Source organism: Nymphaea colorata, chromosome 11 (genome assembly GCF_008831285.2).
Source record: "Nymphaea colorata isolate Beijing-Zhang1983 chromosome 11, ASM883128v2, whole genome shotgun sequence".
NCBI classification, from domain to species: Eukaryota; Viridiplantae; Streptophyta; class Magnoliopsida; order Nymphaeales; family Nymphaeaceae; genus Nymphaea; species Nymphaea colorata.
In genome coordinates, this window is record NC_045148.1 from 818,018 (window position 1) to 844,658 (window position 26,641).

At 39.4% G+C, this 26,641-nt stretch overlaps 3 protein-coding genes across 4 annotated transcripts; 2 read left to right on the forward strand and 1 right to left on the reverse strand.

Moving 5' to 3' along the window:
* The first annotated feature begins 1,107 nt into the window (after positions 1-1,107).
* LOC116264809 (uncharacterized) lies at positions 1,108-7,261 on the forward strand. Of its 2 annotated transcripts, none has more exons than XM_031645218.2 (6): positions 1,108-1,596; positions 2,629-2,732; positions 3,124-3,300; positions 3,830-5,700; positions 6,643-6,817; positions 6,909-7,261. In XM_031645218.2, exons 1-5 carry the CDS (start codon positions 1,418-1,420, stop codon positions 6,787-6,789), a joined length of 2,478 nt encoding a protein of 825 aa, XP_031501078.1. In that variant the 5' UTR covers positions 1,108-1,417; the 3' UTR covers positions 6,790-6,817; positions 6,909-7,261. The 2 variants fall into 2 exon arrangements, with proteins under 2 accessions (XP_031501078.1, XP_031501079.1); XM_031645219.2 differs by having other exon boundaries at positions 6,643-6,813.
* A 988-nt stretch (positions 7,262-8,249) lies between these two features.
* Positions 8,250-16,760, reverse strand: LOC116264959 (7-dehydrocholesterol reductase). The gene is made up of 13 exons (XM_031645438.2): positions 16,603-16,760; positions 15,816-16,038; positions 15,147-15,202; positions 14,056-14,158; positions 13,903-13,968; positions 12,971-13,084; positions 12,674-12,800; positions 12,442-12,542; positions 11,073-11,198; positions 10,904-10,968; positions 9,273-9,354; positions 8,640-8,722; positions 8,250-8,546 (listed from the first exon to the last, which is right to left on the reverse strand). Exons 1-13 carry the CDS (start codon positions 16,692-16,694, stop codon positions 8,480-8,482), a joined length of 1,305 nt encoding a protein of 434 aa, XP_031501298.1. The 5' UTR covers positions 16,695-16,760; the 3' UTR covers positions 8,250-8,479.
* Positions 16,761-22,376: 5,616 nt separating this feature from the next.
* On the forward strand, positions 22,377-25,524 carry LOC116263707 (probable receptor-like protein kinase At4g39110). Its single transcript, XM_031643442.2, has one exon. It carries the CDS (start codon positions 22,660-22,662, stop codon positions 25,264-25,266), a length of 2,607 nt encoding a protein of 868 aa, XP_031499302.1. The 5' UTR covers positions 22,377-22,659; the 3' UTR covers positions 25,267-25,524.
* Positions 25,525-26,641: the final 1,117 nt, after the last annotated feature.

The following is a 26,641-nucleotide window of genomic DNA, read 5'->3' on the forward strand; positions in this document are numbered from 1 at the left end:
CCATAGGAATGATAGTTGTCCAATGAAATAATGTTAACGTCAGTCTTTTCTTAAGAGAGAGAGATATCCCCACCAGAATGATACTTGATCAGTACAGATCATGGTCATAGCGCATACCAATCTTTTTCAAGAGAGAGAGAGAGTGTGTGTATTAGATGCATATACATTAACGTACAGCGCTAGGTTCAAATTTCTAATAATTGAGGTTGCTTTGACTGAATTCGGCTTTCTACATAGCATTTATATGATCAAAGTCAATGCTCAGTTTATCAAATGTACATGTACATTATATAAATAAGAGAAGAGAACAATGTGCGTTAATTAGTTATGAACTTGCAAGTAATCCTGCGTTGCTGATGCATTGGCTTTAATTGGTGTACCCTCTCCACTATGCCATTGAAAGAAACCCTTTTATCTTGGAGTAAATTGCTTAATTATGTTCGGAATGCGTATATATACGTTAAAAACATTTATATGTATAATTAAATTGTATTTTCTTTTTCTCTCTGTCTTGTTGCTCTCCATAAATCCGCCTTACAAATGTGCTACGTAGTATGTAGACTTGGCTTTTGAATGGAACACCAGAATTCAACGTGCATCAAAGGTGTATACCTTTTTTGTATGATTTTCTGTACTTTTGTTTTTATCTCCATACGTTTCTAACTAATTCAAAGAACCATAAACTTGGTTTCTGAGTTAGTTCATTATTTAGCCGGTCCCTATAGATGAGCCATTTGCTGTATCACAACAAATGATGTATGGGTATAAAAAAAGGGAAAGAAATAGTTGGGGCCGTCCGTAGCCATACATCCTAGAAAAAGGTTATGTGTTCTAATTAAAAAGAAGAACGAAAGTAACACTTTCTTTTAAAGTGCGAATAAAGCGTGTGTTTCTCATAATTTTCCGAACCCCACCTTCAAACGAGATCAGATTTAAATGAATATGGGTCCCCTCGAGATGAGCTGACAGGTGTGAGAATCGCGAGCCGGAACGGCAAGTCAGCAATTCTGAACTGCTGAAATAAAACCATGAATTTAGTAAATGGGCGTACTTGTTGGACTCGAAGTTCAAGCTCACGCTCGTGAATATGAAAAGGAAATCTCACGTTTTGGCATTAAATTTTTTCCGAGGAAATTCGAGCTTTCCCCCTGTATTCTCCTCGGCTTCACCGTAAAAATGAATGCGAAGTTTGTCCAAAGGATGATAATGACAGTAGTAATCATATTAAAAGGCGTATGAAGAGCCGTTCCCACCGGCTAGTGCTAGAAACACGTACACTCTGCGAGAGAGAGAGAGAGATCAGTTTATCATAAAATTCTTTCATTCCCTGAACTTTTTGTGGATTTGGGTAGTTAGAACCTTTCGAAATAGAGGAGAGGGGGAAAACCTTTCGAGATAGAGGAGAGGAGGAAGAGGAATGTCTGCAGCACACGAAGAGGCCGCTCTATCGACCACCAATTCCGACGAGGGGTTGTCTTTTAATCCTTGTCTCTCTAACCTTAGAGGTGTCAAGTGGCGTATCAACTTGGGGATTTTGCCTTCCGCTTCTTCTCCCATTGAGGATCTTCGACGAGCTGCTGCCAATTCTCGAAGGAGGTGAGCCTTCTGTTTGTTGTTTTTGTTTCTTTGAATTTGATGGTCCTTGGAGGAAATGCTTTTCTTTCTTTCTTTTCTTTGAAAATCACAGGTTCTTTACAGGAAGATATGTTGCTCTACGTTGTATTAGGTAATGTTGGAAAATTCGAGTGTTTAATTGCTAGATTAAAATTTAAATTTGTTGAACGGTGGAAGCATCATCGATGCTGATCTTTGCTGAATTGTTGCTTTCCCTTTACGATGTTCGTAGTATATGGATTTCCTTGATGTGTGGAACAAATAGATTGTTTGTTTGGTGTGTAATTTTATTTTGTCAATTCTAGATGATAATGGCTTGTTTCTGTAAACGATAGTTCTTCAATATTAATTTTTGTTTCGCCAATTCTGGATAAGGGCTTGTTTTTGAAAATATTCGTTCTTTAGTGGAAAAAAACAATGATACCAAACAGAGATGAATGATCATTTGGTGAAGGATAAACTTTTTCCTTTTCTGCTCGCAGATGAACTTACAGTCTCTTAAGAATAATGAATGGGAAATAGTACGTTAGGTTGTCTTCTATGCGATCGTATTCTTGTTATCCAACCGACTCTCGGTAATGGTCAATGTCTTCTTTCCTTTTCTTTACTGGAACAATAAGGGTGTTTCTTTTGTTTATATTTTTCTTCTTTGAGGGCCTATCCTGTATGGATTGTGTATTCGTGGAGGTCTATCGTGAATTTAGGTGTTTTTCTGTCCAGATAGTCTTAAGTGGATAAAATCTTGGTTTCCGAAAGTATGTAATAAGAGATTGTCAGTTTCTCTACTCGTGTGTTCTTCTACAATTACAACACCGCCAGATTGAGTACACTTCATGCTTCAGTCCCGCGGCTATGGATGTTTTTCTGATGCCATTTGGCAATGTGTGATTTGCTACGGCTAATTACTTTATAAGTTCATCTTCTCATGAGTTTACTTTATTCTTTTCTGGTGGTACGGTTATATTCAGAAGTCTCTCATAACCTGTATCGATCTCTAACGGGTCCACATGGCAGGTATGCTGATTTGAGAAAAGACCTTCTTGTTGATCCATATGTTGCCAAAACTCGCTCTGAAGCTGATAATCTTGCCGTTGACAACCCATTATCACAGAATCCAGGTACTCTGGCTTGCTTTTTAAGTTTGAACTTGCGTAGTTGTGTGTCCTTATTGAAAGTTCAAAACTAGTTAATCGGAAAGCATGTGCTCTCACATCTGTCGATCAGGTACAAGTTTGAAAACTTTAGGAACAATAATGAGTCAAAATGTTATTGGTCTGGCTTAAGCTTCTGGCTGGAACGCTGATGAGGTGATCAACTAAGCCTAACGGTTCTTGACTCAAGCAAGGCCTCCATAAGTTGAAATTTGAACCATTATTTGCCTGAATGTAAATGGCTTAAACCTTCTTGCTTCTAATTCAAACTACTAATCTTTTTCTTTTTTCCTTGTTGGTCACTGGCTTTACTTGTCATACTCATAGTTTAATTATTGTTTGTTTTTTTTTCAAACAGATAGCACCTGGGGACGCTTTTTTAGAAATGCTGAGCTGGAGAAAATGTTGGATCAGGATTTATCAAGGCTGTATCCAGAGCATGGCAGTTACTTCCAGACCCCAGCTTGTCAGGCAATGCTGCGGCGGATATTGCTGCTTTGGTGTCTTAAGTACCAACAAACTCATTATAGACAAGGCAAAGTTTTGTGTTCATTGATTTGACAGACACTGTCTTTGCTTGCTTTTCGTAACTAATTATCTGATGCATGGATGTTGTGAATAACCTTCATTGAGAAGATAGCAAATTAATGACTTTCCTACTCCTGATTGCTTGCTGTTATTAAGAAATTTGCTTTATCGGGGGCATGGTTGGCTAGATTTTTCTTGTTTCTCCTTTATGCTTTTGCGACCCATTTTTTTGAAGAATGCACATGATGTGACTGTCAAGTGTTTTTGGACCAAATTTTCTTTTTCTTCTTTTTGGATATATACCAAACTCTTATTCTGAAAGTCAGTTTTTATTTTTTCTTTTTTCTTTTTTTTTTACTTGATATTTTCAATGCACTTCACATTTTGTTTAAGCAATGTCAAAAAGCACCTGTTTGGTTAATCATCAAGCCGAGCTGCTTTTCCATCTCCATAGGGACATGACTCATGCTTGCTCTTCCTGATGGTGCTCTTTTCTCTGGCATGCTTGGTCATTTTTCTGTTTAATTGTGTTTCAGGGATGCATGAACTTTTGGCACCTCTGTTGTATGTGCTTCATGTTGACGTACAACATTTGGTTCAATTAAGGAAGCTCCACAGGAACCATTTCAATGACAGGTTTGACTGTGTATCTTTCACGGAGAATTTTCTGGGAGTGGATAAGAAGTTCCTACATGGTAGTTCTTATCTTTTAACAAATCGAGCATTGCAAAATGGGGCTAGTGATGGTTTGTCAGGAAGTTCGGAAAAAGTTAGTAGTCTGGATGAGATTGATCCTGATGTGAGGACTGTCATATTAGCATGTGATGCATATGGTGCAGAAGGAGAGCTTGGAATTCTTTTGTCAGAAAGATTTATGGAACATGATGCTTATTGCATGTTTGATGCTTTAATGACTGGAGCAGGTGGTATGGTAGCCATGGCAGACTTTTTTTCTACTTCACCTGCCATTGGATCTCTGATGGGCTTGCCTCCAGTTCTTGAAGCATCTTTGTCATTGTACCACTTGTTGTCATTTGTTGACTCATCATTGTATTTTCATCTAGTGGATCTGGGTGTTGAACCTCAGTACTTTGCTTTGCGTTGGCTGCGTGTTCTATTTGGACGAGAATTCTTGCTTAAAGACCTGTTGATCATTTGGGATGCTGTATTTGAATTACCTAAAGAACCCCTTGATTGTAATGAAGAAGATGACTTTCAGTTTGGAATAGCAAGGTCTTATTCTGGAAAATTTATTTCAGCTTTCGCTGTTTCCATGCTTCTCCAACTGAGATCTTCATTGCTAGGCACTGAAAATGCCACTTCCTGTCTTCAGAGGCTGTTGAACTTCCCCCCAAATGTAGATGTCAAAGGACTGGTTGAAAAGGCAAGATCACTACAGGTTCTCGCTTTTGACACTAGTATTTCTTTGCCAAACTCACCTAGTTTTTACAGAAGCAGATCATCAAATGGAAGAGCCCATAGTTTATCTTCTCCTCTTAGAGTCTCAGGTTCACTCTCCCCCGGTACTTTGGTGGGTCTCATCCCAGAGAGCTACTGGGAACGTAAATGGAAAACCTCTGTTTTGCAAAGATCAGGTGTTCAAAGGTGCAACACAAGCAATCTTTCACCTGAAGATAGACTTGGAAAAAAACAGACTGCTGAGCCTTTTGCAAATAACTTGAACAATGGTAAAGAGGATCCTCGTGAGCCTATAAAGAGGAGATCATTAGGCTTGGAAGAGAGTGATCCACGGGGTGTTTCTGGGACTGGAGGCTCAGGTCCTGACTTGGATGAGAAAAAAGGTCGTGAAGGCCGGATTAAGGAGAACAATAAGGAATTTGCATGCATAGTTGTTGATGAATGCTTGAGCGGGCTTCCAGTTAGTGAAGATAAGTTTCCTATCTTCTCCACTTCCACTGCTTCTCTTGGTCAAGATGTAGAAAATGAAAATTCTTCTGAAAAGAGCAGCACCGATGCAGTTTTATCTGATGAAATTGGTGATCCTGATCCTAGTGCTGTGCAGGAATCACGTGCTTCAACAAGCCCACAGCAACCTCCCGATTTTAACTTTACAAAAGCGACAGGAAAAGACGGTGTTTCTAAAGCAGATGTTCTGGCTACCAGCAACTTAGTTACCGAAAAACAACCGCCCTTCAAAGATCGCAAATTATTTACTAAATTCCAATGGTTCTGGAAGTTTGGACGAAATAGTGATGAGGGAAAGACTGTTAAAGGAGATGATGCTGAGACAAAGAAAACAAAGGCCCAAGTTGTGCACCACTCTGGTTCAGTAAGTGCAGAAAGGTGTCCCGCTTGCTCCCTACCTAGAAGTGGAACAGATGATACAGAGAAAAATTTGAGGGCCACTCTAAGAAATCTTGGACACTCTATGACTGAAAATATTCAGGTAACTTTTAAGACTTAACAGTTAGTGAAATATATTTTTTGTCAAATTGTCAATTTTGTGGACGTGTGTGTTTCAAATAAAGCATATTAGGGACCTATAAGATCTGCAGGTGTGGATAATACCTTGATCTATGTGATGGTGTAGACAACGTTGCTCTTTCGAACCTATAAGATCTGCAAGTGTGAGCAAGGATTTGGTCTATATGATTGTATAGAAAACCAGAATCTGGATCTACATGCAATTTTATTTGTGCTGTAAAATACTCAAGGTTCTCTTCTACCAATTAATCTAGTTCTGCCTGTTAAATTTGGTAGTCCATGTTTTTTTCATCTAACGATTTAAATAAGTACCTTTAGGACTTGAACATGTATTTATAGATTACGGCTAGTCATCCTTGAATTGGAAAATATGATTTTTTTTGTTGCCTATCTATTATGTAATTGTCATCATTTTTCCTTTATGTAATTGCCGTCATCTGTTCCATGTAGAACTGACTATCTGAGTCTCCATCGTGGCAATGACCACAAGCCCTAACTAATTTTTAGGGCGCTTTATTAAATGAAATAATGCATCTGCTCAATAGTTAACGACAACCATTTAATTTCCATAGGTTGTGTTTGATAGCCTCAGATCTTAAATCCAAGATTGCATAAAATGGTGTGTTTTGGGGTTTAAACTGAGGATCTCAGTAGCATGGATTTAAAATCCATGTTACATGTGAAAACCATGAATTTAAGGTGGGATTGAGGAGAGGTCTGACCTTAAATCTATAGGTCTGAGATCCCTATGATATCAAATCACAGGATCTCAGATCTGTGGTGAAACAAACACAACCTCAGACACTCTAGAGGACTTTTGTGCTTTCTAAGGTATATATCAGATAAGGTGGTAAGCTATGTGCCAAAAGGGCTTTTGAACAATCTGGAATCTCATTTCTTGCAGGTGATTGAATCTGCGTTGCAGCCTGAAAGGAGTCATGTTGGACCCGTGAACATGCCAAAAAACTCTCTTGGAGTGAAAGGGCAGGTCACAGCCATAGCAGCACTGAAAGAGCTGAAGAAAATCAGCAATCTCCTGTCTGAAATGTAAATTGTATCATAAAAAATGCATCTTGTAGGTATATTTTTGCAATAATGAGTGAGTTAAGTTGTTTCCCTACTTTGTATTGCTTTCTTCAGGTATAATGGGTTCTTGAATTTTTTCTGCAGCTTTCCTCAAGCTCTTCTTATCAAGAGGTGGAATTAATTTTAACCTTCTCTGTAAGATTTATTCATGATGGTGAAAGAGAAACCGGCTTCGGTTTCTCTTATGAACCAATCACGTCCCTCTCCTAAAACATGTAAAGAAGCCTCTGGCCTTCTGTTTTCTTGCTATAATGATACTTGTTCATATTATTGTGCTCCAACTAATCTTCTGTATCTTCGACAGTGAAATTGAACATTTTTAGTGTACAAAAGCGCCTGGTGTGCGTACCAAGTCAGGGTTGTAAAGTCAAAAGAAGTCGCGACTGCATGGCTTCTTCGTCATATGCAAAAGAAAAATGGGAATACCTTTTTGGCTCTCTCTCTCTCTCTCTCTCACACACACACACACATACATATACACGCACAGACCAAGCTGGTCCCAAAGATGGTAAAAGTGAAGTGCTAGCTAGGTGCTTCTTGACAAAGCCAAAACAGCGTGTTATGCTCGGAATGACCCATTCCTCCATCCTGTTTGGCGGAATTAACATGCATTCTCAAAATCTTTTCATTTTCCAGTCCATATACCAATACCACCCGATTATAAGTTATAACGGGAGAAGTAGAAGATTTGGAAGAGTGTATTTGAGATACTTTTACTGTGCAAAAAGGGAAGTAGAGCGAGACGTAATCTATAACTCATGAAACTTCCGTCGCCCTCTACCAGTGTTACTCTTCTGTTTAACATACTCGGTCTTCGAGGCATTCTATGTAAGTAATTTAAACTTAGTAACTCATAGCGAGTGTGTGCCATCTGCCAATCTATTTAGTGCATTTTCTACCACCCAACAGCTAATTCATTTCAAGAAAAATACTGTGGCGTGACGACTTGAAACATTTATGAGCAGGCCACAATGGCCCTTTATTCTCCCTAACTGTATTGGCAGTAGCCAAGTCACAGAGGATAGCAAACAAGTGAAAAATTCTAACAATTGCAAGGACGACATGCTCATGTGCGTGCGAACAAAAGAAAGTTTCAAAATGTATACGCAACATAAAGCCAGGTGATGCTAATTGCAAGCACACGGACTGCATAGCTGATACGGAGCACACGGTGGCATGTTTTCAAGCTTATGCAGGTCGGCTCAGCTGTACTACCCCAAATCAACTTCACATGTCAATTATTGCATCGGAACTTCAATGTCAATTTTCCCAGTTTTCGTGTTACTAGTTCTTTGTAGAATAGTTACTTCTTTATCAACTATTCACGAAAAAAAAATCAGCGATACCCATCATATTCAGCAACAAATCACACCGAGGCATCAAAACTGAAATGAACTCGCCATTATATCTTGTGGTGAACAAAACTGCACTGCTAAAACTTTCATGATAAAATCTACAACCTGCAAATACAACATAGTTCATGGCATAAAAATGAAGTTACAAAATACAAGTTACATAAACTTCAGGCATGCACCTAGGCGGGTTTTCTCTGATTTGGCACAGGCAGAACCATTTCAAACACAAGATCATTCAAATGGAAGCTCACTAAATTTCATGTTTAACAACCTCCAGTATCAACAGGAAAGATTAGCAATTCAGTATATTCCCGGTACGATTCTATTTGGAACCTTTTGGCAGTATTGTTTCCAGTATTTCTGGTACCTGGTCAAAATACAAGCGAGACAAGTGAGGAAATTATCAACTAACAAGTGCTAGGATATATAAGAATCAAATTTTCACAACATGGATGCTTACTTGTTTGCACACCGATCATCATCTCTCTTGGCCCGATCAAAAAGGAGAATTGTGAGAAAGACCACATAGAAGTAAGGGAGGCACTGCAAGAAATTCAAGACAAGATCTTGTAACCAAAGATAGATGCTTCACAACCAAGTTTCGAAGCAAAAACGAACACCTAATGCAGGGTTCAAAAACTTGTGCATATAAGCCTTGAATTTGTACTTCAGCGGAGAAACCTAACCAAGTCAAGTTCTAAACCCAATCATGTCATCAAATCTTTTTACCAATATGTACTGAAACATCATATAGGAGGAGCTCGGGAGTTCAGAAAAAACACCTTGGGTACATGTGTTAGCACAACCTGCTATGGTATACACAGACCAGTTCCAAGTCTAAATAAAACTAACGGTAGGAAGTAGGAAGCCAAGTTTCAGAGAAACCACTTTCCCTTGTTCTAATCTGCAACATCCTGGAGAAACCGAGATCCAAAAAACTAGGCAAGCACATGATCAGGCTCAGTTCCAATTCATAGCTACATCCAATTGATTTTTGCAATGACAAGCACCCAATGACATAGTCAAAGCAGCGACATTGACATTGTTAATACAATTAATTCTTCAGTAGCAAAATGAAAAACAAAGGACATACGTGATTGAAAAGAGCAGGCAAAGTCCAGAAGAACGCTGCTAATATCTCTGGCACATAATGGAAGTGTCTAGATAAGCCCCACCTGCAAAAACATAGAAAACCAAAACACCTGCTGGTCAATATAGGCCAAATGCTGTGTTCTTAATTTCACAATGTTGAATATATATATATATATATATATATATATATATATATATATATATATATATATATATATATCATAATCACAAATCTCATTCTCATGTTTATTAGTTGGGAAATTGGTTTTCCTTTGGAAATTCTTGGGATTTCATTAAAAAAAAAAGAATAACAGAATAAAATTATGACAATTTGAATTTTTTTAATATGTTTCTTACAGAAGTATCGATAAAAATCCAAAATAGTTAGTAAAATGTCAAAAGACGCCTCAAAAAATTAAAGACTTAATTTTTTCTCCTTAAAAAACGTAAAAAAACTCAAAAATGTGAAAAAAAAATGAACATTTTAAAAAAAAAATTGAGTTGGAACGCCTAGCTGTTGTTTTCTCAAGTCACACAGTTGGTAGACCGAGAAAACCAAGTCTGACTAAAGTCAAAAGCCTGAGTAAAGTTGAAATTCCCTATTAATTCCACAAGGGCTTCATACAACTGGCCTAGGTCAGATTAGAAATACATCTCAATTCCCATGTTCAGTGACATCAAGGATTTCGAATTCAGGAAGTGTATACCTAGTCCAACCAACAGGAAAACTCCCGTTGAGTTGGAGGGGGTACCTGTGAGAGGCAATACCAGGAGGTTTTACCCTCACAACTCACAAGGGCCAGATAAGCAAGGGAATATGACTCAGTTCCACCATACTTAAGGATCCTTTAAGGGCATCATTGAGTGGTGGAGGATCTATGTGCCAAATATTCTACATTGACAGGATACTCCCCATTCAAACAAGAGGCATGACTCCTGTGACACCCACTACCAAACCACATTAAAAGGGAACCTTTTCAGTTTTCCCCATACTACTGCTACACCCTTAAGGGTGTGAAGGGGCAAAGGTGACGTCTCAGACATTCTGCTCTGAGACACTCTCCTGCACTCATTCAAACACGGCCTTAGATTGGTATTTGTTATGGAAAAAGAAAGGTGTTAGACATATCAAATTAAATGCATAAACTTATGCAATATGCAATTCTCAACTAAAAATTTGCAGTTGTGCAAGAATTAGCTATTTCTTGCAATAGGGAACAAATGTTGGTATTAGTTTTCTCTAGATAATTGGTGCAGTGGATGCTGGAGCAATCAGAAACTATCTCCTGAATGGACCTTTCTTTCTAATGCTAGAACTAGTTAGGTAAGAGGTGAGTCAGGAGACTATTCAACGCTCAACTTTCACATTTAAAGGCTTTCCAGGTTAGCGGCTACTTCTCCAGATATTTACACTCTGGTGCAGTAAACTACCTTTAGGAGTTTTACAACAAAAGCCACTTGTTTCCAGGTTATAAACATACAGAAGTAGCTAATCCAATAAAGCAATCAAGGTAATCATGATTTGAGAAAGGCAGTAATAGAAACACAGAAACAGGTGGCATTTAAAGTCCGTTGAAATTCTTATTTGAAGTTTTGAATTTCATATTAAAAAAAACATTCATCTTAATTTACCAGCCAGAGGTCAAAAGCAGACTGGATTTCTTTTCCCCAGTTGTGGTATGATAAAATGCTTCTATCTGCAAAAGAAGTTGAGAAGTAAGGCCAAACTTAAACGTAGTTTAAAAGGCCAACCATAAACCAACTATGCAAAATTATGAAAAGCTATGTGATGCATTAAAACCTTTGAAGGTGGCTTCCCCCAAATCAAACACTTCCCACCAGTTTTGCGAAAGTACTGCCTCTGCCTGTCACAATCATAATTGACAAATATGGATCCAACGCCAGCAACAAAGATGAAAAGTGCAAGCTGCAATACAAAAACATTTTCATTAAGAGACAAGGACATCTCTCCACATGATATTGTTATTACAAAAGCGCTAGCCAATGAGATTACTCATTGCAGAAATTATAGACATATAGAAAGATGCAATCTTCCCTGGCTGAAGTTGAATAATCCCTCATACAGATAGAACATATAAATCAAGAAAGATAGGAAAAGCTACCAATGTTCTGCATTAACATGCAAACCCTCTATATGCACCATCTCCATAAGAATGGTAGGGAAGTATCACACTGGAAATTATTTTGATCAGTTTTCCTTGAACAAAGCAATATCTAGGCATCAGCAATAATCACAGAAGTACCAAATTTGATTGATCAAGATTCCCAGACACTATATTGAAATTTTCATAACCATTAAAGCAGTTTATTTAATAAATGAATTGGTTTCTTTAAGGTTTTACTTTTATCTACATTTTTTTTGCCACGAAAAATTACTAGTCCCATCATAATCCTAAAGAGGTCCCAATTAAACAAGGCATGCACTGATCTGCAACTTGGTTGCATTAAAGAGATTATCTTTATCTCTAATTGGCATCTCACACGTTCTTGGTATGCCTCAAAGCAATTGAAATCCTATTTGTTAAACATAAGCATTTTTCTCTATGTCAAGAAAAAAAAAAGGACAAGACTGGTCAACCTTAAACCTTATTTATCACCACATTTGTACATATGAAGATCATATAGAAAATAGCACGTTTGAGAACATTACATAAAACCTGCTAGTCACAAAAAATGCGTTATTTTCGAAAAAAACACGAGAAAATGAAATGCTGTTTAAAACGCGTTTTTTTGAAAAAAATATGAAAAACGAAAAAACGCGCTTTTTCACCCTTTTTTCGTTTTTTTCATTTTTCCATTTTTTTTAATGCCAAACAGTTTTTTACATTTTTCATTTTTTATTTGTTGCAAATTTACTTATTTTTTGATGTTTGAGTCATTATTTTCTCACTTATTTTATTTTCTTCCATTTTTAGTTTTTTAAATTTTTTTTAAAATACCATTTTTTCCCATATTTTTCAAGCCCGCCATATTATACCCGAGAAAAACCTCACCGTTTAATTAAAAAGATACTAAAAAAGAAATGAGATTTGAATGTAATAAAAATTACTCAAAGGTCCCTAACTCAGATACTTAAAATATAATTAGGGTATTAACAATGATATAAAGTCATCTGGTACCAAAAGACAAGTTTATCTTCATTGCTTTACCTGAAGGCCTAGGTTCACAGGATGGTTGACAAGGTACAATCCGGGGGAAGTATAGACAGATGGAACCCATACTAAGCAGCCCCAGCAGATGTAAAATCCAGCTGACAAAGTATCAAAGACAATGAATACATCAAGCAGGAAAGGAAAAGGAAAAAAAGCATCCACTTGGTGTTAAATGTTATATAAAGAAACAATCAACAGCAGTAAACACAGGAAAGTAAAGAAAGCACACCTCGATCATGTGCTATATCCATGGTATTCCAATATCCAGGTTCCCACCAAAAGAACTTAGTCACGTAAATCAGCATCAATGCAGTATTGACAAGCATGGAATCAGCAACTTGACCGTTCTCTTCATACTGTTGGACAAGAAAGCATTTTGGTAAATATGACTTAATTAACATGTTAGTAGCTTCTAATGACAACAAAAGTTGGTTAAAGATATTAGCAGATGAACCACTAGATGCCTAGCAAATAAACTAACTAGAAGGCAATGCAGACACATGATACATGGTGCAGTGCTGCTAACCTGTTTGATGCAGTAAGTCACAGCAAGAACTGCCCAAGACATCATGCCAAAGCGGCAATTGGTAAACACCTTAATATCAAAACTTTTCCCAAATCGAGGGTATAACTCCATTCCCTGCATTTTAACGGACAATTGAACTAGCTAAATCTTATAGCAAGTATAGATGAGAATTGTACATGGATTGTCAATGCAGATAAGCAAGGGAACAAGTAACAAAAAGAAAATGACAACTGCAAATGGAGTTCAGGGAAAAAAGGAGTAAAGGACTAACATAAACTCATGATTATCATCAAAAGCACGAAAGCCTACAACTCAAAAGTAATTTGGTTCACGACTGCAGCTTTTAATGAGTAATTACTACTAGCATTTAAGATGTGCTCTCAGTTATCCTCACATATATCTGGTTTTTAGTGGCTTCCTTCATTCAACTGAGGGTACCCAATTACTGATTCATAACAACTTTTCTGATGTCAAAATCAGGAACCACCTGATATATTAGGATTTACGTGTATCATTTCTATCACATGTAAAGTGTATATTATGTCAAGCAATTAAGGAAAAATAGAACAATATAGATGAAATCATGAAAGAAACATCTTTAACTGAAAAATTTTCCATAGTGACAGAGTGTTAAAAACAGAAGCCACAAACTGCTGGAAGTTCATTATAGAGAACAGAGTCTAGCCCAATTTACCATGTTCTAAAGAATTCACCAAAAAAGGTGCAACGAATTGGAAAGTTTTTGTACCATGATATTCTCCTTAAGAATTGATCATCAACTTTCCACCAACATTTTCAATTTACATGGATAAGCTCGCGAACTTGATTAAAATTTAAAATCATGGTATAGCTTATGAATAGGTCCATTTAGGTGCAAAATAATTAAACATGTAACTAATGCCTGTTTGACAAAAGGGATAACCAGAATTTACCCAATAGAAATCAATTATTAGATTGCCTGATGAACCAGAATCAGTTGAAGATGGTGCCAGATGCCCCTTTTTGAAAAAAGAGTTGCTATTAGGACAAGATACATATTAGGAAAGCAAATCAGAATAAGTGCCCCAGTCAAATAAGTACATTACCTTTATGTATAATAAAATGCAAAAGATAAAACTGCCAACAATTAGCGCAGAGAAGATCTCACCCAAATGATCATATACGATAGCAGGGTTAAATATGCCCAACCTAGAAGGCATAATAGATTGCATCAGAAATGAAGAAGCTGAGTTGTACTTTTCATACTACTTGGAGATAAAGTGAAAGAAATATACTAGGAGATGAAGCGCATCATTATGGAACCAAAAAAAGGGGGAAAAATGCCAAAATAACAAAATAAAACGAGATACTACATCTGGCATTGAGAACCATGATAACGTAACTTAACCCATGCTTCTTAGTTCCACCCGTCGATATATAGCTCAAAAGCTAAAGAAGAGTTTGGTGCGAACAAAATAGTAGTCATCATCGGTAGCCTACATAATTCTTTTTATCATTTAAATTTTAAAGCTAACATCATTTAAAATTTTAAAGCTAACTACTAATATTTTAATTTTTAACCATTCAGATATTGGGACTTTTTTCTCAGGAGAAGGTTCTCAAGTTTGAAACTAATCACATGTAAAAACTATAAAAAAACAATAGTTTGATTAATATAAATCAACATCTCCAGGCTGTTTAATAGAAAATAGCTTGTAGTAGCAGCTAGGCCTCATGTAAAAAATTGCTCGCTGTGATAACGGACCTTTTAAGCTATAAGAAAAGGAAAGCTCCAACAAATAAATAAAACTCACCCAGACTTAATCACCTTCAGTTCCTGATTCTTTAACATTTACCTTCTAACGCTAAACATTTTTGAAGAATACTTATAGTCTTATACCAAAAATATCTGCATGAAGGATGTTAACCGAAGAAAGAACACAAGGTTTAACATGATTAAGCTCATAATGCACCTTCAATATAGGTAATAAGCTGCCTCTGGTGCTTACATAGCTATCAAACTAACAAAGTTGTTTCCAGACAATTCATGAACAAGACAGAAAAAGTCAAAAGTTATGACAAAGGAAATCCCCTGCTAAGTGATAAGGGGCAAAAGAAGCACAAAACAATGATCAGATGACCTTGACAGTGGCCATGGCTACAATGAAGGTAAACCACAGTGAAAAGGATTTCTTACCACCAAATAGTAACATATGCCACCATTGTAACTGCATATGCCAACAGGCCATTTGCCTACAAAAGAATAAAATATCAAGGTTCACTTTTCCCCAAAGTTATACAAATGAATAAACAAGCAACTCCGAGTTCAACAATACTGGAAGGAATTTACTTGGAAGGTGACAAGTAGCAGGCAAAACAACTTAGTTGGCTCTTTCAACTGACAAAAAGAGCTAACATATCATTCATGGGAATCATGAGAGAAATACAATGAAAGTTTCTGATTATTATTGTCCTCTTTCTCCTATAACTCATACAGAAACCTTTTAATTTCCGAACAACAAAAGAAGGAAAAAGCCTTAAATTTGTCAGCCATATGCATGTGGTTACAATCTGAATGTCACGAAATCATCCTTCCACACATTTAGTGACCAAGACTTAATTATTTCAGATTCAGCTATTAAAATGCAATCTCTAACAGTCACTGGTCATTATTTGTTTCATCCTCATCTTCATTTGCTTCCTGCTCTGTAATAATAATGTTTTAGCTGCTCAGATATTACAGTGTATAGCCGATAGTGACTAAAGCATTATTATGCAAGTCATAAACTGGAAGCTTATGCTTCCATATAATGCAATAGATTAAGGATGACGAGTAGAAGCAACATAATCCAAAAAAGAATTCAACCTTGTAAACAGGTCGATTCCCAGCAGGAGATATTGGGCCTTCAACTCTTTCACCAGGAAGAGCCAATTGAAGCACTGCTTCAAAGGCAGCAAAACATGCAATTATTTTCCAGGCAACTGCAGTTGGTTTTGGCCATATGCTAATGAGTCCTTGTAAGCCATTCTGCTTGAAGTAATTGAATGCAATGGAGAGAGACCCATCAGCATGGACCATTGTGTACCATCTGCATAATCAAAAGCATGTTTATAGGTGAGACTGGTACTCAGAAAACATCCAAATTCAGAGTCAAAGAAAAATGAGAAGAGCTGAGAACGACAGTCGCAGAGAACGAAGATAAACCCTGGAACCAAAAAGTAAATCATCGAAAGTAAACTCAGAGATGTACAGAGAGTGCGCAAGTTTTTTCAGCAAGCTAGTGACAAAAGACAGCGCGGTTACAAATTTATATTCACCTGCGTAAATGTGAAGAGGAATTATCTAAGATCATATCGAACCAGAAACCTCACGGTATCGGAGAAAGAGAAAAGAACGACGCCAAATTCGCATGCACAAGCAACGACACACCAGATTTCTTCCGAAACAGGAAGCTCGTTTGACGCAGGTCCATCGACGGTACTAATACGCTTTCAAACTATACTAAAGACTAAAGCATTACAACCTCAAAAGCCATATCCAGGCGGACTAGAAACTAAGTTATTACAGATCTAAGTGTACACAACAACATTGCTGAACTCGTCATCTACTCATCCAAAAACAGAATGTCCAGATCGATGCGGGAGACACTCACATGAGGATGACGAAGGGAGGACAGAGGGTGAGGAGCGACAGCATCGAGGCATAGGTGACCAGAGGGGAATGTACGGTCTTCGTCTCCCCCATCTTCTCTCCCTTCTGAGCTCTGCGCTAAAGCGTGGCCTCGCTCGGCCTCTGATATATATAGGCCAAAGATCTCCGTTTTACGATAATACCCTCCCCCGCGGGAGGCAAAACATGCGAATGCGATGCAATCCCGAAATCATCGGACCCCGTTTGTACGTTCTCAATTTTCTGGGTTTACAGCTTCGAAGATCGTGAACCATGCGCCTCCGTCGCGCGGAGTAGTAACTCCTGATTTTGAATCTTTTAGATGGTGTTTGTTAAGTGTTTTTGAAAGTTTAAAGTGAGGACCCCATAATGTATGTTATATGTAAAAAATTATGAATTTAGGTTGTGTTTGTTTCACTACATTACATATATGATGAGATCCATGGTGATCTCATGGATAGATTTAAGGTCATACCATCTCTCATCGGACCTTTAAGTTCATGGTTTTAGTATGTGCCATAAATTTAAATTTCATATTATTGAAATTTTCGAGTTGTTTAAATTGAGATCTTCCAAAATGCACTATTTTATGCAATTAGATCAAAACGTTGATGAGACGGCCCAATCTTAAATCTATAGATATGATGTCTTAATGATTTCAAATCACTACGTAGATCCGTCGTAAAACAAACACATTTTAAGAATAGGCAACTCTGGCTTCAATGGGCATAACATAGCTGATTGAGATAGAAGTTTGTATAAAAACATGTCTTTAGTTCCATTCTCGTGAACGTTATGTTCATATAACTTAAGGTGGTAGGGCACGACATCTAAGTTGAAATGTGCATTGTTGTTAATGTTGACATCAACACAGTTTAAGATCTCGAAGGTTAGGTTATTAACCTTTTACTTAAACATCTTTCCTGAAAAACTTCTCTCCATGACTTCCGAGATCGTGACATTGGTCCAGTCCAAACAGGAATGTACGTTTGGATGATCGCTGTGGCTTTCAGTGGTTTGGATTTAAGTTGGGTTTGGACCACCATCCGGATCCAGTCTTATCAGGGATTCTTTAATGCACGGGGACCACAATGACACCTGTAATATTACTGCCCCCACACTTCACTTCAAGTGGCGTTTGATAACTCGAAAAACTATCTTCCTTACTAAATTCGTATTTATTGCAATCAAACACGGACCACGTAAAAAAAATTGTTTTGTCCCGAAGGGGACATACTCTTGCCCGCAATTTATATAAATAAGCAATTTATAGTTTTTATTTCTCGGCAATTCTCGGACATAGACGACCTTTTTATTTTTTTATATTTTTATTTTTTTATATAATATTTATTAATCATATAAAAGTGCTATTTGATCAGTTTATGCATTGCTCGAAAAGCATCTGAGATTTAATTGAACGCTAAGTCAAACAAAAAACAATAACATTCTTTGGCATTATTATTAATTAGGATCATATTGAGCATACTCTAAAAGCATGTGAGATTTAATCGAACACTAAGTCAAACAAAAAACAATAACATTCTTTGGCATTATTATTAATTAGGATCGCATAATGAATGAAGCATGTCGTTTTGAGTATTTTCAAATACTTTTGTTCACTCTTTTTTGAAAACATTATTTATAAAATTAGATTTTTCACAAACCCAATTTGCTTAAAAAACAATGTTCTTGAGGTAAAACTTTGAACGGGTGTTGGAAAATAAAGATTTATATTTAGAGGGTAGAATATTGCTAAATAATGTTAGCGGGAGAGGAGAGGAGTGTTTTCATGAAAAACATTTTTAAGGTTCACTATTTAATATACGAATTCTTAACGAATTTTATATTTTTGAATTAGGTCTGCTTTTGGAGACTGAAAAAGGAACCTCACGTGAAACTCCAGCGTCCCAAACACGCGAAATTTTGTCATCTCCTAATGGCATAATTTTTCAATCGAAAGGCTTGCTTATTTCACATTCACAAAAAGGCCACCGATATATTTATAAAAATTTTCTGGCTTCAGCCAAAAACCTCTCAGGTTTTTCGACTTCAATGAATGAAGAGGCAATGCTGCAAGAGGGTCCTAACTCAGCAATTCTCGAAAAAGAAATTGCGCTTGGTTGAAAATTCTGAAAATGTAGGTTTCGTTCTGAGTTTTTGCTTAGAGTAGGTTAGTCCAAGACTCTAGGTCAATAAGTTGTCCCAATCCTCGCCGGCCTTTGCTGTGACACAAACACTCAAATTCCAGCATCTCGTGTCTACGTATTCTAATAAGGATTTAAAATCCCTTCTTCTAAAGACCGAATAAATTACGATAGAAATTTATAACATGTCCATTTTAATCCTATATAAGAATTCAGAGGGAGACAGAACAATCTAAATTTACAACTTCGAGAAACTGTAGTTTGATATATAGTGCCATGAATTTGAGGTGGGTAGTGCATCTTGCGATTTCAAATCCTGTTATCAAACGTCCTTTACAAGAATGATAAAATATTCTTTGATATAGGCCAAAATTCAACGTCATGAATCAACGTGTATAAGATTTTTCCACTCCCGAAAGATTGACCCCTCTTGAAAAGTCTTACACGAGATTCAATCAATCACTACTTTAGAAAAAGAATGCCCACCCATTAAATCTGCCCCTCGGAGAAAATATCTTCAAAAATTGTGGTACGTGAATTTGGTAGAGAGAAATATTCTATGAAATCCAAATTCCAACTTATGCGGTGGTTTCACGACGCCAGCAATGACACGCCCGCTAGGGTTTTCCACAACACGTTCCTAAAGTCTTGCACATGCATGGCTCGGAGCACTACCACTCATTCAATAATGCTTTTAGGAATACTTGTATAATATAAACAATTAAACATGTCACATCATTGACATAAATCAACGTGATTCATGTAAATAATGTTTTCTCCAGGACTAGAGAAACCATGCTGCCGTATATATTAGGGTTAAGCATCAGCCGGGCCAAGAAGTGGGTCCAGCCGGGCCCGATATCTGAGAGTCAGGCCGAAGCCCGATACTCGAAACCTGGGTCCAGGCTAAGCCCAGTTATAATAAAAAAATAATTTTTTAAAATATAAAATAATTTTTAATATAAAATATCTTTTTAATAATAAAGTATATATTATAGATTCTGGCCGGCCCATCAGGCTCGGGATGGGCTTTTTGGGCCCAGGCCCCTGCAGCTTGGCCGGGCGCCCATATATATATATATATATATATATATATATATATATATATATACATATATATATATATATATATATATATATACATATATATATATATATATATATATATATATATATATTGGGCATGTACATTCAGTCATATTTTATATTTCTTTTGACCAGGGGCGGAGGGAGGGGGGCGGGGGGGGGGGGGCGCCTAGGCCATGGCTCCACCCAACCAATTTTTTTTTTAAAAAAAATCTAATGTAAAAATAGAAAAAAAAAATTGTCTCAATTTGGCCCTACCCAAATTCAACCCACAAAACCTAGTCCGTATTTGGCCCGCCCTTGCGGGAAATCCTGGCTCCGCCCCTGCTTTTGACCATGTTGGACCAGACAACCCTGTTTAGATGGATGAGTTCTCCATATTTGCACAGACTGGACAGAGAAATCCTTTGCCTCTCAAAACACATTGCTCCATGCGTCATATGATTGTCATTGAATGGAGTTTCAGATGACCACAGAATTCATATAATCAGTGTCAGAACAAAGAAACCCTTTGAATGCTTCATATCTCAGAAGCTGTGTTGATCAGTTGTATTCCTGTTGCTAGAAGAAGAAAGGGTTGCTTATGGTATGCGTGGGTCACAATCATTATTATTCATGCCAACAAAGAAATTTGCACTTAATCATGCATGATGAACCTAGACATTAAAATTAAAATATTGTTGCATAAGACATGGCAGAACATCACCAAAGTTATTCTCATCAAGAATCATATTTCTATAGCTACAAATTTTAACAAGCCAGGTTTCGTGATCTTGTTGTCCATCTGCATTTGGAGGCTTTGTATCAAAACTTTTTCATCAGAAAATATTAGTTAGCATAAATGTATGTATTTAAAAGTTTGAAAGAAATTATAATCAACATGAGCACTAAAGATGGTAATGTAAGATAACTTCCTTTATAATATGCACTACTGAGTTAGATGCTTTTGTCTATAATCGACAGGTACATTACTATCATACGACACATTTATAAAACTTTGAACAATGTGTCAAAGTTTTCTTTCATAAACCTTTATTTTGTTAGGAGTGTGTGTGAGCAAAACACTTTATGATTTATGCCATTATTTTGGAGAAATGTAACAAAATTTCTTAAAGAGTACTCACCATTTTTATCACATTAGAATGCAGATTCAAAAAAAAAAAAAACTGGATTTTTAACAAAAACATGCATGAAACTTATAAAACAACTCAAAACCATCGTTTTTTGCTTCATGAAAAATGTCCAACTGTAATGGGATTAGTACATAATATTGAGAAGGTACCATACATCAGAATCAAAATTTCAAATTAAAAGGTTTTGAAACCTTTTCTTTGTTGAATCGAAAGATAAAAAATGACCACTTAGGATTCAAGACTCCAAGTGGATTAGCAATAGTTTTCCAACGTAAGTTTCTCAACAGGCACAATTGACCAATTAGACAACTTGATACAGACACCACTTATTATGTCTAACAGAGAAATAATAAGGCATTAAGATGACAACTTTTAAACTTCGCTTAGGGCTTTAAGGCTGAACAAATACATATAAAAGTATCTTCATGGAACATGTATATTTTTTATCACTCTCATTTACCAAATACCTCCATTCGAGGGTCTTTACATGCACATGAAAAGCTAGTAAATTGGACTGCTGAATTTGTATCATCAACAAGTTTAGATATGAAAAGAATATCTTTTTTAATATTGAGAACATTAGATAAGCAAACGAAGGAATCTGACAAATGACAATGGAATCTGCGATGAGTAGATTGATGAGATTCATCTCCAGCTAAGATACTGTCTTCACATTAATCATTTTTAGATTCTACTGTGATAATTCAGCTAATACTAATTCTTTTATATTGCCGTTACTTGAAGGGGTGTTTGGATGACACCCTAAACCAGGTTTTAATAGTAAAACCTGGTTTTAGATCTGTTTGGTCGTCATCAAAGCTAAAAATGAGAACAACCCACTTTTAGAAAAACTTCATTTACCAAATACCTCCATAGTGATTCTCTATATTTCAATTACGGGGTACATGCAAGAGGGAGTAGGCTGCACACTATAAACTTTTGATTAATCTTCCAAGTCATCTCCTGTTATAGAAGTTTCAATGAAGTTAAACATAACATACATATATATATATATATATATATATATATATATATATATATATATATATAAGAACATGAAACACGGGCTTGAGTGATTGAGAATTTGCTGCACTTTATTGTTATCATAAATTTACACAACCCACAATTGCTAGCTGATACGAATTCAAATTTGTGGTGTCTCCATGTCCCGTTGGCACAGGCTTATGTGTATATATATGATAAAACTTTCTGGAAATTAAGAGGAAGTATATGATTAATATCGACAATTTTAGATCATTAAATTCATTTGGTTACTGATGGTGGATGGTTATTGATAGTTGTCAAAAAATGGAGAGAAGAAGAGAGGGAGAGAGTGCGATGAATGCGGAGATTGGCTCGACCGGTCAAAGCTCATGAGCCATGGCCTCCAAGATGCCAACAAGCGCCACCTCCATTGCCCACCACCACCCCCCAATCACCGTGTCCCTCAAACCACGCTGTGGAGAAAGGTGGATGAACCAGCAAAGGAATGACAGAGAAAAGAAGGAGAGGAACGACTGCCTCTCCTTCAATGGACGCCCCTGCTCCACATTAGCAGCATTTGATCGTTAGCGGAAGAAACAGAGAAGACACAGAGGAAAGAGAAAGAAGAAGAAGAGGAGGAGGAGGAGGAAGCGGGTGAACATAATCGCGCTTTTTTGAGAAAGCGAAAGAGAGATGGGCGTCCTCTCTCCGACCACCCCATCATCCACGACGATGGTGGTGGTCGTGGTGCAGGTGCTCCTCCATCTCTGCTTCATCATCATCCCATCGTCGGCCCAACCACCAGCCATCCCTTCCTTCGTCCCCGCCGACGACTACCGCATCGACTGCGGCTCCCCCACCGCCACCACCCTCCAGGACGGCCGCGTCTTCCGCTCCGACACTGAATCCGCCTCCTTCCTCTCTGCCAAGGGCCACATTCTGGTGAAGGGACCCTCGTCGCCGGCGGCCCCTTCTTCTCTCTACCTCACGGCTCGGATCTTCGTGGAGCAGGCCACGTTCACGTTCCCTGTGGCCAGGCACGGCTGGCATTGGGTCCGCCTCCATTTCTTCCCCGTCGACAACAGCGAGTTTGATCTCACGGCAGCCGTCTTCTCCGTCACCACCCCCGACATCGTCCTTCTCCACTCCTTCAACCTCGCTAACTCCTCCTCGTGGGAGCTCCGCGAGTACCTCGTCAACGCCACCGGCGACCGCTTCTCTCTCACCTTCTCCCCCCTCCGCAACTCCGTCGCCTTCATCAACGCCGTCGAGTTCGTCTCCGCCCCTAACGCGCTCGTCCCGGATACCGCCTCCACGTTGGCCCCCGTCAACAGCTTCGCCTTGCCGGCCGGCACCGCCCTTGAGACCGCCTACCGGCTCAACGTTGGTGGACCCTACATCTCTCCGGGGAATGACACGCTGGGACGTTTCTGGGCCGGAGACGACCGACGGTACCTGTTGGTCCGGCCCGCGGCACGAAGCGTTATGGTGCAGCCGACCGCCGTGGCCTTCAACGAGCAGGACGGTGGGGTGTCGCCGCTGATCGCGCCGGCCTGGGTGTACGCGACGGCCAACGAGATGGGCCCGTCGAGGCACCGCAACCCCAAATTCAACATAACATGGGAGTTCAACGTCGAGCGGGCCTTCGGCTACCTGGTGCGCCTCCATTTCTGCGACATCGTGAGCAAAAGCCTTAACGATCTCTACTTCAACGTCTACCTCAACCACCGCATGGCTGCCTCCGGCGTCGACCTCTCGACGCTCACTGGCGAGCTCGCGGCGCCTTACTACCGCGACTTCGTCCTCAACGCGTCCGTGGCTGGAGACAACATCATCGTGCAGGTCGGCCCCGTGAACGACGTGTCCCCCTCGAGCGCCAACGCCATCCTCAACGGCGTGGAGGTCATGAAGCTCAGCAACTCCGTGGGGAGCCTCGACGGCGAGTTCTCCGTCGCCGGCTTGAGGCTGCAGGCCGACGGCGTGTCCTCCGGGCGCAGCGGCGTCGTCGCGGGTTTGGGCCTGGTCCTGGCGCTAGGGGGGTTCGTGGGTCTGACAATGATGGTCATGAAGTGGCAGCAGCGGCCTAGAGACTGGGAGAAGAGGAACAGCTTCTCGTCGTGGTTGCTCCCGCTGCAGACAGGTCACTCCAGCTTCTTAACGAGCAAAGGGGGCGGGTCGCAATTCGGCTCGCAAAAGACCAGTTTCTTCTACTCGTCGACGCTTGGGCTTGGCAGGTACTTCACCCTCGCCGAGCTACAAGCGGCCACCAAGAACTTCGACCAGAAGGCCATCATCGGCGTCGGAGGGTTCGGTAATGTCTACCTAGGCGACCTGGACGATGGCACCCGGGTCGCCGTCAAGAGGGGGAACCCGCAGTCGGAGCAAGGGGTGACGGAGTTCCAGACGGAGATACAGATGCTCTCGAAGCTCCGGCACCGGCACCTCGTCTCCCTTATCGGCTACTGCGACGAGAACTCGGAGATGATACTGGTGTACGAGTACATGTCGAACGGGCCGCTGAGGGACCATCTGTACGGGAAGAACCTCTCGCCGCTGTCGTGGAAAAAGAGGCTGGAGGTGTGCATCGGCGCCGCGAGGGGGCTGCACTACCTGCACACCGGCGCGGCTCAGGGAATCATTCACAGGGACGTGAAGACGACCAACATCCTGCTGGACGAGAATCTAGTGGCAAAGATGGCCGATTTCGGGCTGTCGAAGGCCGCGCCCTCCATGGAGCATACCCACGTGAGCACGGCCGTGAAGGGCAGCTTCGGCTACCTCGACCCCGAGTACTTCAGGCGGCAGCAGCTGACGGACAAGTCAGACGTCTACTCCTTCGGGGTGGTGCTCTTCGAGGTGCTCTGCGCTAGACCAGCCATCAACCCGGCGCTGCCGAGGGAGCAGGTCAACCTCGCCGAATGGGCAATGCAGTGGAAAAGGAAGGGCCTGCTGGAGAAGATCATCGACCCACACCTCGTTGGTTCCATCGCTCCTGCCTCGCTCAATAAGTTCGCAGAGGCTGCCGAGAAGTGCTTGGCGGAGTATGGCGTGGATCGGCCGTCCATGGGAGACGTACTCTGGAACTTGGAGCATGCCTTGCAACTGCAGGAGGCATTTGCTGCTTCTGCTGATGCTTCATTTTCTACCTCGAGTGAAGCTAAACAGGAGGATGATAATCCTGCCGTCCCGCCTCCCGGCCAGGAGAGTTCCGCTTCAGTTCCCATCGATGACCAGGGGTACTCAGAGACCGATAATTCCCGGACCGCGTTGTTTCCCCAGATGGGCATGCAAGGAAGATAAAGATGCTGTAATTTGTTTATCTACTTTTCTAATTCTCCCTCGTTTCGACGACTGGTTCTTTGATTTTTCTTCTATCGTGTGGCTTAATTTGTACTATTTTCTTCGTGTTTCTTTACGAGAGTCGTTTTCATTCAAGGCACGGCAGAGAAAGGAAGTTCTGTAATTTGATTGGGATCTCAGGTTATAAGTCGAACATGATATGTAGTTCTACCTTTGTTAGGGTGTTGCAAGTAATTGAGAAACAATAGCTCCAACGAATTCAATCTTTCTCGAAGAGAACTTCTGATAGAGAGAGTTTTCAACTTTGGGAGGCAGTTTCCTTATTCATGAAATCTCTAGTCGTTGAACAAAATTTCTGAACGTTCCCTAATTCATGCTAAGTGTAGAGGTTGCCTTGTAGTGTTTAACCTCTACTATCTATGGCTTGTACTGTTTTTTTGTCAAGTAACATCCAATGCTGTCTCTCCCGCTCTGAACCACGTAAAAATGCTGCGCCCTTTTTTTTTTTTCTATGCTTTCCTAGACGAAATTGACCTGTTATCAGAGCGTGTATCCTGCTATTAAGGAGTTGATTCAAGGGGTTCTCTCTGAAACGTCTACTATGGAGCAGAATGGTGAAGATAGGGCCAAAAATGGATCTCAGACCTTCCTTCAAACGAGCGATGGAGCTGGACACAAAATAGTTCTTCATGAATAAGGTAACCCTAATCTGAAAATCACCAACTCCTTGCTTGACGGATTCAATTACTTACTTTGGTCAAAAGCCGTCACTTGATTCTTAAGAGGAAAATTGAAGCTGGTATTAATTGATGGTAGCATTAGTAAACCTGCTTTGAATGACCCTAACTAAACACAAAGAATGGAGATCCACAAATGACACAGTGGCCTCATGGCTGATAAACTCCATGGAGCCGAAAATCTCTGTTATCTTTCAATTTCTTGAAACAGCCGAGGAAATTTGGACCTGAGCCAAGAATTCTACAGCGAGCAATTTAACACTGCTCGTATGTATCAATTGTCTCAAGAAAAGGGAGTTTCAACAGGGAACGATGCCCATAACCGAATATTTAGGACATTCAAAGGAATATGAGATGAAATGGACATTCATGCTCCGTTTTGGCTGGTCTAAGAAATGATTATGAACATATTAGAAGTTCTATTTTGATGGCTCACGAGCTTCCCTCCCTCAGCTCAGTTTGCGCTCTCCCAATGCGTGAGGAATCTAGAAGAAGAGCGATGGGGACTCTTGGTGATCACTACCTTGTGTCCAATAGTGATGAGAAAGTAGTATTTGCTGCCACCAAAGGTAACTTCAATACCTATGGAGGAGAAAAAAAAATCAGAAAAACAAGCGTGAAGATAGTAAAAGATTGAA

Bases quoted from the DNA above. Each gene is read 5' to 3' on its own strand.
- LOC116264809 (XM_031645218.2), top strand. From the start codon at position 1,418: ATGTCTGCAGCACACGAAGAGGCCGCTCTATCGACCACCAATTCCGAC. The intron at 3,301-3,829 runs GCAAAGTTTTGT...ATTGTGTTTCAG, and splicing joins ACAAACTCATTATAGACAAG to GGATGCATGAACTTTTGGCA. The intron at 5,701-6,642 runs GTAACTTTTAAG...CATTTCTTGCAG, and splicing joins CTATGACTGAAAATATTCAG to GTGATTGAATCTGCGTTGCA.
- LOC116264959 (XM_031645438.2), bottom strand. From the start codon at position 16,694: ATGGGGGAGACGAAGACCGTACATTCCCCTCTGGTCACCTATGCCTCG. The intron at 14,159-15,146 runs GTAAGAAATCCT...TATGCCTTCTAG, and splicing joins GCATATGTTACTATTTGGTG to GTTGGGCATATTTAACCCTG. The intron at 8,547-8,639 runs GTAAGCATCCAT...TATTTTGACCAG, and splicing joins GATGATCGGTGTGCAAACAA to GTACCAGAAATACTGGAAAC.
- LOC116263707 (XM_031643442.2), top strand. From the start codon at position 22,660: ATGGGCGTCCTCTCTCCGACCACCCCATCATCCACGACGATGGTGGTG.